Raw genomic sequence first — 13,596 nt, 5'->3', positions numbered from 1 at the left:
TGCTGAGACCACCCAGGTGTTGTGAAGTTACTTGTCTGCTGACATCATGAGGAAATGTGAGATTGAAAAGGTGAAGAAACTGAAGACAAGAAACTACAGAAGGATCAAAATTAGTGCATAACACATCAGGTGAACAAGTAACAAGAAAAGGTATTTATAGCAGAGCAAGTACTCTACTATAATTTATTGAGTTCCATTGACATGATACAGAAAGGTTCAGAGGCTCAGACTTTATGCAGTTATTATGCATACCATTAGAATATCATTCATGCCTGCTAACAGTTCATAACAGAGACGTCAGAAAACATCATGTGGGCGACCTGTTCAGTTAGTCTACACCTGATCGTCTGTGTGCAGCACAAGTATGGATTTTATTAATGTTTAACTCCTTGTGCCACAGGTTTTTAATTTCAGAAAAATTAAAATAAATCATGTGCACTTTGATCCTGTTGATGCTTGAATCTGGCAAAATAGAATTTAGATGGTTTTTGGCTTCTGCCACTTGCAAACCCTCCTTTGTCTGAACAGAAGATCAACAAACACTCAAAAGGAGTTGCTAAAAGGGTGCTTTTGGATTATCTATGCAAAGCTGTAAGGCAGGCACCGGCTAGATTCCTTTTTACAGGTGACAGAGTCAACTGCGCATATTATATTTGCTACAAATATGACATGGGACATCATGGGACATTTCCACCCCTCAGTAACCCACATCCATGTGGTGCATAAAGCTGCATCCTAAAGGGTTAGCTACCGGTACGAAACAAAAGGAGGAATTAGATCTGACTTGCACTGGTTCCTCTGTGTGTTAAGACTTCAGGGAAGTCACCTGACAGACAGTAATAATTTTCATTACTATCATATTTTTAAAGCCTCCTTCACACACTGCATGCGGAGTCGTCGATTCAAAACACTAACTTTAGACAGCAAGTCCAGTTGCTTTTAACTTGATTTTTCTATATACTGATTTAGTTAAATCTACAGTAGAGAGAATACTACAGTGTTATGACCTTTAACTGCTCCACCTCCTGCTAATGACGTTCTGGTTGGCAGCGAAGGGAAAACTCTTCCAGCATTTATGAACAACCATGTTGTCAACATGGCTTTCTTAGTCACAACCGACTGTATCACTGATGAAAAGGCTTTAGTACCCATCCATGCTTAAGGTAAAACTTTCTTAAAAAAGTTGCCATGTTGGTTCAATAGATGATTACCATGGTATTTCAATAATTTCAGTCTATTTTGCTTAAGAGTGCAAAAATTAGCTCTCTTAACAAATAATTTAAAGGGAGATGAATTCCTCTTCTTTGAGAACTATTCATGCTGATTATAAAGTTGCTTATATTGTGAGGACGATCATATTATCCCCATAGTTTTGCTTTAATAAACTGTAAAAGGTATAGTTGCTCCTATCTGTCATGCTGCACATTCATATTCTGCCCAAGTGATTTTAATTTCTGACAATATACCCTCATGATGCTTATGAGAAAACACTAATGAGGAACAATGATGTAATTCAAAAGGCAACATTTGCTACAGTGTTGCACCTTTTTTCTTCCTGAGAGCAAAGGGGCTCTGATCCAGAGTCACTGGTCAGGTTATAGTACCAATGTCTTCACTGTGACTTTATTGGTAAACTGTGAATTATAGCTGGCTCCTTGTCATTTAAACCCATTGCCCTTTTGGTCATCAATCCTGATATGCAATAAACAAACTGAACACAAAAGCACACAAACACAATATAAACAATAAAACATGCAACACTTCTCCTGCTTCTTAAAAACAAGCAAAACATTGTAAGACAAACCAATCAAACTATTGGTTATTGATTCAGGAATAGTTATTTGTATTCTCTTCTGCAGTGCTACAGAGTACCTGATACATGGTCATTCTATTTCTCAGATTAAACAAGAATCATTGAAGCCAGAAACTTTGTTGCTGAATATTTGATAGAATATAAAAATGCATTGGTTGTGAAGTAGTAATGCCCTCTGTAAAAACTACTCACCGTCTTGTACAGAGTTTTCAGATCATGAGCAACTGCTCTGGAGTGAAACTGTGCCGCCCCGTGGTCTGAGGATGGGTCCACAGAACACAGTCAAAGATTTCAGACCCCAAAAGAATTATTTTTTTTAAATGGCAAAAATCCCCCTCAATGGAAAAGTAGCTGTTACATGATTCCTTTGTTCCTTCCAAAATGCAGCTTTAAATATAGTTTTTTTTCTGCTGATGAGAATCTTTTCGAATAACAGTATTGGTGTTGAATGGATTTAATGAGCTTCAACACACAAAAACCCATATTTTCAAATTAAGTTCAAGGTTAGAACTTCTTTAGACATTTTTTTTTTTAATTCCAAAAATGTAATCCCAATTTGTTTGCTTTCAAGTCCATGTTTCACAGGCTGCTGTAGATGCAAAACGTGGTTGTCCTCCACCTGAATACGTTGACGGTCGACATGAAAAACAAAACTGCCTAAAGAGTGGCAGGTGGGAAATGAAAAAGGTTTTAAAAAAACAAAGAGGTATAAGATACATGCCATGCAGTTGTGATGTGTATTTATGTTGTTGTTGCTTTTAGAGAGGTTCCTCATCAAAGTGCCTCTGTCTTTAATATTTTTGCTCCTTCAGCTGCTCCTCCTTTACTTCTGCTCTTCGATTTCTCGTTTGACTTCTGCTACATAAAGGTGATCTTTCCCATGAGCCACCTCCATGATGGCCAATGCCTGGAAACATGACAAAAATATATTCTTTTTCAAACCATGGACACACTTCTTCCATGACAGCTGATCAAAAGGAGAATGTCTGATGTGGTTCATCCAAAAATAGCAATGCAGCTTAGGACACTAACATTAAGTAGATTCAGTTGTGGGACTATGTGGATCAAAGCTTGTACATGAGCTTCAATTGCCTGAACTCTCATAACATAATTAAAGGTTCAGTGTGAAGGATGTGGTGACATCATGATGTGAATGCTCACCTCAACCTCCCCTTCAGTCCCATTCACAGTGTCAAAATATGTGTAAGTCCCTCGAGTCTAGAACCAGTGTTTGGTTTGCCCATTTAATGCTACTGTAGAAACATGGTGGTGCAACATAGCAGTAAGAAGACCAGCTCCCAAAGGTCTTCATTCAGATGATTCAATACTAATAAAAAACATAATTATGAATGTTATATTCAATTTCTGACGATAAATCGCCCTAAAGCCCAGTAACACATTGAACATTTAGGTAGTTGTTTTGATTATATGCGTTTAACCGCTGACTCTTCCTTCTGCTTTGCAGAACTTCAGTTTGCCATCAATCAATACACCAATGGACAAGATGTTTGTCAATAATTACCTTCTTTAGAGCCTTAACTCCTGGCTTCTTCTTTTCCAGTCCCAAATACAGACGTCCCAGTTTCAGATACATAGACGCCACATTCAGAGAGTAGGCTGGGTAATGCACACTGCAGAGAGAGAAACGAGACGTGATCTATAATTATGGGTCAGGTCCAAGGTGGTGCTGTAATAATCAAATTTATGGTTGAAACAAATGATTAAAAGACTAAAATAGGAATCCAAATCCACATTTTTACAATAACTTTGTCTAAACGAACTTACAGAGCTCTGGGGAACTGAGTCTATGCCCTACAAAATCTCCAGAACTCCACTCACTTTAAAAGACAGATGTTGAATTGTAACTGACGGACTGCCAGCCCATCAGCCACTGGACTTGTCTTCAGGGCCTTATAATCGGTCACGATTGTCTGACAAAACTGTTGCTGTACAACTGATTGATCCACTGTAATCGCCTCCCTGCTGTGTGTCTGCATTATACACCAATGTACCTGTATGGGTGAATGATCTTCTCTCCATAGCTCATAGCACCGTCCCAGTCCTGCATATAGAGGCAGACACCCATGGCCTGATACATCATGTGCAGCATGTAGACGTTGGTGTCTGCAAATAGAGCCCCCATTTTCTCCTGACTGAGCTCACACATTTCCAGCAGCTCACTGGGAGGTGCCAGTGCGTCAAGGAATAATGACAGAGAATGAAACAAAAGAAGAAGGGGCAGAGCAATAAAAGGCTGTCATTCATAATGAGAGAAGACAAAGTGACAGACTGAAAGGGAACAATAGAAAGAACAAATTGAAAAGAAAAAAAACACAATAATAGTCAGCACAAGAGGATATTCTTGTAGTGTTTGGCCCTCCTGAACTCCTCGATGACATTCTTGGAATAATGGACCATGGATTGAATTTCCTCTTGTGTTGGCGGAGAGCTCAGCTTCCTGATCTCCATTTTTGCTTTGTCCTGGACAGAGATGAAAAGACATGACATGAGAAACTGTTGTTTAGTAACAACATCCTACAGAAGATAAGCTTCAAGCAGGTAATGTAAACGGCTGTACAGTATCACCTACTGTGTCCTAATTTCTAATTCCAATAGAATTTTCAAATCAATGAGCAAGTTGTTGTTTTTTAACCACATCTATATTCTATATATCAAATACGTGTTTTCAAAAACTGAATGAAAATGTATGAGATTGAGAAAATATAAGTCAACAATACCTTAGACTTGGTGGTGCACTCTGTACACTGGCATGTGAAGAAGTAGGAATCTAACAACCTCTCTTTTCTATCGTCTGTTGGATAGAGCAGGTCGATGTAACTGTTAAAGATCTATGGAGAGGAAGGGGGGGGGGGGTGAAGATATTTTTAAAACCTTGGCCATTTTGCATCAATCAGAATAAACACAATAATAAACATCTGTATTTCTGTAATTGCATTTGATCTGAAAATTGGATCTAGCATCTTCTTGTGAAATGTGTCCTGCATTTTCTCACCTCGTCTCCAGGGTTTATCTCCTGAACTGCTCTGACCTCAGCCACTGTGCCTTTATAGGTCACTATGACATTAGGACTACAGCCGTGATTCATCAGTGCTACACTGGAAGGAAGAAAAAAAGAAGTACAAAAACGTCAAATAAAGCATTAAGAAATCAGAGAATGTTGAGAAAAGCATGAAATTTAGCAGATATAAGATGTTGGGACAACATGATGGTTTATGTACAATATATGCTACACTGACAAAGAAAAGATAGACAAAGACTAAAATAATAAGCAGCTGGGGTCTAGGAGCTTTAAAAAGAAACTGCTAAATGTATGAAATCAATTAACAGAACAGTGAGACTCAGAAACAGGAAGTGGCAATGACAAGGAGTCTGAGCATGGACACAATGAGACAGATGGAATAATCAAATTATTGTTTTAATTCAATCTGATGACATGCTGCTAACACTGTTTTTTCCAGTTGTATTATATCATTGCAGTAACTAAACTGATGATTGAAATAACTCTTGAACAATGACCAAGATATGACAGTGAACTACTTACTCAGGAAAAACCGCTGATCCCAGATGGGAGAGTTCCTCGTCCTCTATTGTAAAACCATTACAGTTCACCTGGAGAAACAAAGAAAAATGAGAAGGAGAAGAAGGGACAGAGACAGAGAGATGAGACAAACAGATGCAGCTGGAGACAGAACAGCAGGGTGAGTAACACGATAATAAAACTTGCACCACCCTCTGCTCTACTGTGCTATAACACCTTTTCCACTGAGAAGTACAAAATGCAGTGGTGCGGATTAAATGTAGCCAGAGATAAGAAGCCAAAGAGGCCATTTTCACTGATGGGAGAACGGTCAGACAGATTAAATTACAGAGCTAAATGCTGTACAGTTAAATAGGCAATATCAGTGGGAGTTTAGATCATGGCTTCAACTCAACGTGTGTTCCAGTGTGTAATGAGTGCATGATGGGCACAGTAAGAGGCAAGAAAATACATGTGAACATAAGTATTAAAATTGTCTGAGTCTGAGTAGTGTGCACATGTAAACACACTATATTTGCACAGTGTGTCTATATATGTGTGTGTATGTTGCAACCCAGCACATCCTCCCACAGAACAAGAAAGGTCAACACCTGTCTGTGTGTCAGATACTCCCCTAAACAATCACACGACAGTAATGAAACACACCCAAACCAGGATCCAGGATCCTTCTGGGAAAGTTTTCAATCAGTGAGTGGATTCATAGCAACAGCAATCAAAAATATATTGCTCCAAATTTAGGGAGGACCTATTCATTTTTTCATAGTTAGATATTCTTCAAAATTGTAATGATTAGGTTTCTGTTTCGCAGTTAAGAGGCGGCTTGAGCATAGAATGTGTCCAGAGCATTAACATCACATATTAAAATCTAAGGAAATTAAAAAATATATATATCCTCAGATTTATACTGACAATCAATTTAACATTTCTCTATGCAAGAACAGCAGCTGGTTTAGGTGACACACCGGCAGCTGCTTAGTCGCATTCAATCTCATCGTCTGGGACTGACTCCAGGTCTGTAATGCAGCACAGCACTACCTCTCACTGTTATTGCTCACAATAGGAAAAAATAAAAGAAATTGGGAAGCTGCATTTGTATATTTAGAAATAATCAAACTCACGTGCGCGCACGCACGCACACAAAAACACAGATGAACCCAGTTTTACTGCTGCTGATGCAGAAAGATTGCACAGAATACTGTAGCAACAACACATCCAAACCCATGACGAAGCCTTTAAGATAGACAAGGCAAAGGCTGAGAGAGAGTGTGGAACTAAAGAAACTTTTGGTTTGAAAAAATTCCCACAGTGTTTCTGGCAAAGAATTAAATTAAATGATACCTGTGCAAAGAGCTCAGTGAGAGCCTGCTCATCTGGCAGGTCACTGATGTGTCTGGAGTAGAAGTGATGCAGAGCTGCTATGTCTGTCTGGTTCATCTCCTCCTTCTCGCTGTCCATCTTGTCTAAATCTGGAGGAGGCAATGGAACGGAAAAAGCCCAAAAGAAAATGGAGACACAGAGGACAAGAATGGAAAAAGAACAAAGAATAAAAAGAGGGAAAGAAAGTCAAAAACATGTCAGAAAACCACAAACAAGACACCAAACATAGGTTAAATATGCAAAAGCCCTGAAGAACATGAGGGCCAGCCAGGTAAAAAAAAAAAACATGTATCATTGCTGCATCTATCAGCAATACAGTTTTAAAATTGCTTTCAATGATAATGGGAAAAGCTATTGATTGAGAACATTATCTGTAAGAGTTTTGATGTGGTTTGTTATCACTTCCATAGATATCTACCACATGGCACCATTCAGTGTTGGCGAGTGTACAAAATGCCACTGCCACAGTCCATGTGTCATTGTCAGTCACACAAACTCACACATGCTGACACAGACTGGCGGCCGCATGCAGCAGCTGGCCACAAATTTGCTTTGTGTGCGAGAGGGACAGGTGTGAAGGTTGATTCTGTGACAATCCACTGATGACACATCTGAGCCTTCAGATTAAATGATAATACCAGACGGAGCAGAGAAAACAGTTAGTGGGTGCTGAGATGGGACAAGTCACACACGTTTTTGTGTTTTGGCTAATACACTCACTGTCGTAGTACTTTGATCAAAGTACAGTGTATTTACATTGCCCCAGGGCACAGGGCAGAAGTTGTTAAAGGAGGGGAGTGATCATGAAATTACAGCACCCAGAAGCTCGGGATTTAAGTCCCAGTGCTGCTGCAAATTAAGGGGAACGAAAGGGACAAAACCAGGACTGGAGGCTACAGCAGAGGATATATATAGACATGCTGCTACAACTGCAAAGACACAAGAAGATCTCACACATCCACACACACACACACCAAATCAAGTAACTAAAAGTTCACGCATGTGTAATTAAACATACACGCTCAAGTATTCAAACAGACACTTACGGGCTTCGAACTCTCTGAGCAGTAGCAGCCTCTCTGAAGGGGTGCGCTCTGTTGTGACTCTCTGCAACATGAAAGACATAAGAGGTATAAAAAAGAATATCCAAACTATAGAAAAATACAACAAAACCTTTCTCCTTTAATTATATTGCTTTATTACAGGAAATGGTTTTGTTAAGAAGTCATTAAAACACATAGGACAATGCTTCTCAGAACACCTGGACAACAGCGGCACCAGTTTCAGGTACTGTGAGTGATGTTAACTGAGACCAACACTGTAAACATGAAGGTCAAATTTAAACACCAGGAAATTTTAAAGTTCCAAAACTACAGTTTAATATAATATTTTTTGTTTAATGGCTCACAATTTGTTTAATGTGGCCTAAGTGAGGCATTAAATGAAGAGCCAAGACAAGATACATAACCTTCAACATTCAGTGGTTATGCTTTTACACATTGTATTCATAATTTACTTTATTCAAGGTTCCATTAGCAGTTATGTATAGTTAGATATAGTTTTGTTTGCTTTCTTAGATCAAAACGTGTCCAGTCCTGCAATGTTTTGATCATGAATCTAGAGGGATGAAGTCTTTTGTCTTTACCTCACTTCTAATTTTTTCAGTTTTTCTGTGATATTATCTTTTATTTTATAATGAAATAAAAAATAAAGATTTTGAAACGTTTCTTCCTACTTCTAATTACTTTACCTGTTTCATGATAATTCTGGCCACCAGTCGGACAGTCTCTGATGGACACCAGTTCTCCCCATAGGCACACATGGCTACACACTCCAGCTTGTGCATGGTCCAATCGCCTCTCTGCATAAATACATAAACACACAGAAAAAGATAGAAATGAGAAATTATTCAACAATCCCCCTTTTATTACTAGTAATTCTGTTTGACAGAAAAATACATGGCATGAAACAAAATAGGAAGGTGAAAGAAACAACATGAACAGTCTGAAGACAAATCCTTGATAAATTATCATCAACAGTGGCAAATGCAAAACTCTCAGGCAGACAGACAGAGACACAAACACACACACATACACACATTTTATGCCGTGCATCGAGTGTGACTTCTAAATCTAAATCTAAAACTAGACAGAGCCAGAGTTAAGGCAGACTGCGCGTGTGTGCTCTCCATCTGCCTGGGTCTCTGCTGAAGTGGTTCTCTGTGTGTGGTCCAAGGTGCCATGGTGGGTCTGAGTCACAAGAACGCCTTAAGAAGTTTCTTTACCTCAACTCTGTTCTTTGCTATGGTGAAGAAAAAGCCTTGTGTTTTGAGCTCAATGACAAATATTAAAGCAGGACAGATATTGGTTGGACACATTTCTATAAAAATGTATTATGTTAAAATGTATTCATGGTCAGTTCCTTTATTCAGTTGTGGAAACTGGCACACATACTCACATACATAAGCTACATGCTCTCCATGAAGCACTCTTACCTGACAGTCCACATTGCAGTAGTAGGCCTGCTTACATTTGCCACACTTAAAAAGGTCTTCTCTCCTGTAGTGACATGACAACACAACATGATGGTTCCCGTCAACTATCAAAACAACAACAGTGATGATGTTTTATAAGTAAGGGTAAAATGTAACACACTATTTAAAATAACACAGTTTCCTTCTTCAACTATTCGGACAACTCTACCAGATTCTTTTCAGTGAGAAGATACGTGAATAAATTAAAACTTTAGTTGATATACATGAGATATTTACATATGTGTAAATTCATTGTTAACCTGATGGTGAATGAACTGGTTTTGTAGGTTTTCTTAAGTCCTGTGACAATAGATGGAACATACAGATTCACAGCACCTGGGCTCAAACATCAGAACTCAGTTAGTTGCCAAACCACAGCATTTATTCTTAACTGCTACATATGCATTAGAATTGGAAGTTAGAATTATATTTCTAGAAATTCTAAAAACATAACCAGTGTATTTTGAAACAGCTGAAAGTCAGATGTTGAAAATTGTGTGTTTTAAATATCCGATTTATTACAGCAAGAGACGTGCAGTTGAAATGAGTGACTGAATGACACACACGCACACACACACACACACACACACACACACACACACACACACACACACACACACACACACACACACACACACACACACACACACACACACACACACACACACACACACACACACACACACACACACACACACACACAGAGGCCTTCTCTTGTCCTGGCTCCTCCTCTCCTGGGACAAATGGACACCTATATTTAGCACCCTAACCTTTTACTGCTCTACCAACCTTCACTTGGGTCAGAGGCACGTGTGTCAGTGACAGTGTGACCAGGAGAGATTAGGGTTCATTTAACTCTGAAGTGCAATATAAAGACTGTCACCACATCTCAGCGAGACATGCTGGCAAGCTGGAGCACTAAACCTTATAAAGTACCAATGCATCTAAATCTTCATTTCATGTTTTGGACGGAACCACGTGGCCTCTCAGACCCCTCTACATCCTGCATCAACACTGGTGCAACCGTGGGCTGGTAATTACATGCTGTAGTTATCTTCTAAATGGAAAATGAATGAACATGAAGGTGAGAAAAAAAACACACAAATCACCTGATCAGCTGTAAGGCTGCCAGCAGATATGTCACATTAGGTGAAATGCTCCTTTAACTGTTCATCCCACCTGTGTGACACTGTGCACGCGCTTATCGCGCCTGTGTGCACGCGCTTATCAACAGGCTCGGTGAGACCACAAGAAAGCAGCTTGTCACATGTCTGTCTCCAACATGTCTGTGGTGCCTGTGTTCCCCACTGTCCCGACGGGGGTCACCCGGGGTCACCCGGGGTCAGCTGGGGTCAGGTGAGCTGCTTCAGTCTGCAGCAGCCGGGGGGCTGTGCGGGGGTTTACCAGCTAACCTAGCAAGGGGCCGAGGTTAGCCAGCGTCCAACTGGACCGACGCGCGGTTCTGTGTCGACAGTGACACCAGCGGGACGAGCAGCTCGAAGCTCCACGTCCCGCCTGGGCCCGTGTTCACCTGTGTTCCGTCTGCGTGTGCAGCGGGAGGATGTTACCTGGTGAAGCAGTGCTCACAGTGCGCTCCCCTCTCGTTCACCGTCAACACGTAGGAGTACGCGGGGCAGGCGAACACCAGCTCCCCCACCGCGAAGTGCCTCAGCGCCTGCAGGCCTCTGCCTTTGTCCGGGCTCAGGAACCTCTCCGTCCCCTCGATGCCTTCGTTCTTCATGGCTTCACTAGTCTACGGCTCTTCGGACGGATCCCCCCCGAGTGATCCCACCTGGCTCCACCTGAGTCTGTCGAGTGGCTCTGATCAGCCTCTCGGAGCCGCTGCTTCTTCTCCGGTGCTGTGTGTCGAGCGTGGCTCGTACCGCCCCCTGCTGGAGAGGCGGCGCCACACCGGGTAGAACTCACTGTCACGTTTGACATTCGTCAGCTTACAAGAACTAACAGCTGTGAAAGCTATTGAAAATGCAAACCTTGAAATATGCATTTTAAACCAAAATGCTCACTGATATGGATGCTATGGAATTTCATGTGGCTTTTTTCACAAAAAAGGTTTGAAAGAGAAGTGAAGGAAGGCCTCTATGTTAAAATAGAGAAACCATCTCTCAACAGAGGAAGAGGAGGCCTGAGACACCATCTTTCTCCCACTTACAATGCTGTCCTTTATCTTTTCCCAGGAGACTTAAAAACAACTTAACCTCTTGTGACCACAACACCAGTGTGGGCAAAGGTGACTCCAATGACTCTCATTTTAAAACATTCTGGGTCCACACCCCACAGCGGTTAAATGCCTGGGATTCACCATAACTTAGTTAGAACTGAAGAAGCCTCTTGGATGAAGGTGAATCATCTTCAAGAAACTACAACCATGTCCAGTTGCTCCTGATTCAACACCTTCATGGACAAAGTTTTGGTTATTTTGGAGGCTGCAGTTTGTGGTTAAACTGTGTTTTATTATGCCGAGATTCTAATACAGATCTTATCACTGCTATGGATTTAATGTAAAAACAATTCCCAGTCTAAAATATGTCGTTTTATTTCGAAAATACTACTTTTTTCTTTTCTTCTGCACAACCATCTGGCAAAACCCTAATATTATCTCGCTAACTTGGGGACGTAGGGACCTCATTCTTGAGAATCATTGATTTAAGTGCTTCATATTACAGTGCTGACAGCCATGGTTCTGTATAGAACATACAGAACCATGGCTGTCATTTGTACAAATAACAATTTGGGCATAAGACTTGGGAATTTCTTCAAATGATAAGGGGCTAATTGAGTGTGACAGAAGTTGTTAACATAACTTGTATACATTATGAATGTGTCAACTAATGCATTAATCATATTGCCTTTGTCCTAGTAACCCATCTTACCCAAAATAAAAATGATCCATCGGCATTGTTCTAAAATTTGAATCTGAGCTTATATTGAGACAGATCTTTGGAATCTTGTTTAGGACAAACAGTTGCCCCATAGCACAACATAAATCCGTGGGAGATGAGACTGTACATTTTAAGATCCAAATCCAAATCCTTCATTAAATAATAATGCCTCAGAATAAATGTAAAATTCATGTTTAATTTCATGTTTAACTAAAACGGCCCATCCTTGAATGAGAACACCAGAGACATTCAGAGATGATTTCATCACCCAACAAGCTGCTGACTCATTAACATTAATGAACTACAAAGCAGCAGTAGGATAAGGAGGTTTTTGCGAGCGCTGGTCCAGATTCAGGGCTGCGTCACTGTGAAAGAGACCAACAAAATCATCAATATACTGTATATCTGGATTCGCTTAAGCGGTTGATATGGAGCTTGCAATATCAATCACTTAAGCAGATCAAAACACTCCATACCGTTTAGCTTATATATATAAATGCATTTATTTAAGTTAATCATTTCTTCTCATTCAAAGTTGAATTTCTGCAGTATCTATAAAACAGGGAACAGTTAGAAGCACTGTACAGTCTGACAACAAAACTAGGAACCGCAGCGGAGTACACTGTGTATATGTACATACTGTACACACACTGATGTTGGTATATACAAAAATATACACTTTTACATGTGTAACCCCTCATGCCAGATCACCCACCTTTCCAACCACTGTCAGTCAATACAGCCACATTCCTCATAGAAAACACATCATTAATCCTTCAGTTAATTTCCCTCCCTACTTATTACAATTTCATGTGTTTGTGATGTCATACCTGGTTGATGAGCCTTTTACAGTATATTGTCTTATGTGCATGTTAAGCCCCGAATCATAAACACTATTACAGTCACTCGTAGAAAAAGATGCAGGAGCTTCAGCAGTCCTGAGCTGGATGTCTCAGCAGGGCTTGTCACCAGTCAGAGCGGGCTTCTCTTCTGTTAATCCACAGAAAGGATTTGCGGTGGAGGGGGGAGGAAGTCCCTCTTTTAGAGCAAAATGTGACTTAGCGATTTTCGCTGCTTTACTGAAAGGCTGAGATATAAAATTTGACCCTCGTACCTCCTTCAGCTATTCTTCATCCATTGAACTGTTGATTGTTTCCCTCCAAAACACAGTGAGTATAAATAAACTCCTACTGGCTCAGTGGTGACGATGCTCTTGTCTACTGACCGGTTCATTTACACACACACCCCTTTTAATGAAAACAAAGATGTCTGTCTACCAGATGGCAATAACCTTCCTCCCTTTGAATGAAGCTTTTCGCTATTTTTCAAAGTAAAACACACACATACAAAAAGAGTTCTTCCTCAGGACGCTTTACAGACATTAACATCTATATCCGTTACATAGCTGGTGTTT

The 13,596-nt window shown here is 40.3% G+C and overlaps 1 protein-coding gene across 1 annotated transcript; it reads right to left on the bottom strand.

Moving 5' to 3' along the window:
- Window positions 1-149: 149 nt before the first annotated feature.
- On the bottom strand, window positions 150-11,163 carry smyd2a (SET and MYND domain containing 2a). Its single transcript, XM_035629097.1, has 12 exons — window positions 10,851-11,163; window positions 9,244-9,307; window positions 8,500-8,610; window positions 7,796-7,856; window positions 6,711-6,838; window positions 5,376-5,443; window positions 4,827-4,929; window positions 4,552-4,662; window positions 4,174-4,294; window positions 3,826-4,000; window positions 3,336-3,444; window positions 150-2,720 (listed from the first exon to the last, which is right to left on the bottom strand). The coding sequence occupies exons 1-12, from the start codon at window positions 11,021-11,023 to the stop codon at window positions 2,637-2,639; spliced, it is 1,308 nt and encodes a 435-aa protein (XP_035484990.1). The 5' UTR covers window positions 11,024-11,163; the 3' UTR covers window positions 150-2,636.
- Window positions 11,164-13,596: the final 2,433 nt, after the last annotated feature.

This window comes from Scophthalmus maximus, chromosome 4 (genome assembly GCF_022379125.1).
Source record: "Scophthalmus maximus strain ysfricsl-2021 chromosome 4, ASM2237912v1, whole genome shotgun sequence".
In the NCBI taxonomy this organism is placed as follows: domain Eukaryota; kingdom Metazoa; phylum Chordata; class Actinopteri; order Pleuronectiformes; family Scophthalmidae; genus Scophthalmus; species Scophthalmus maximus.
Note: the sequence above shows the minus strand (reverse complement) of the source record. Positions and strands in the feature narration are given on the sequence as shown.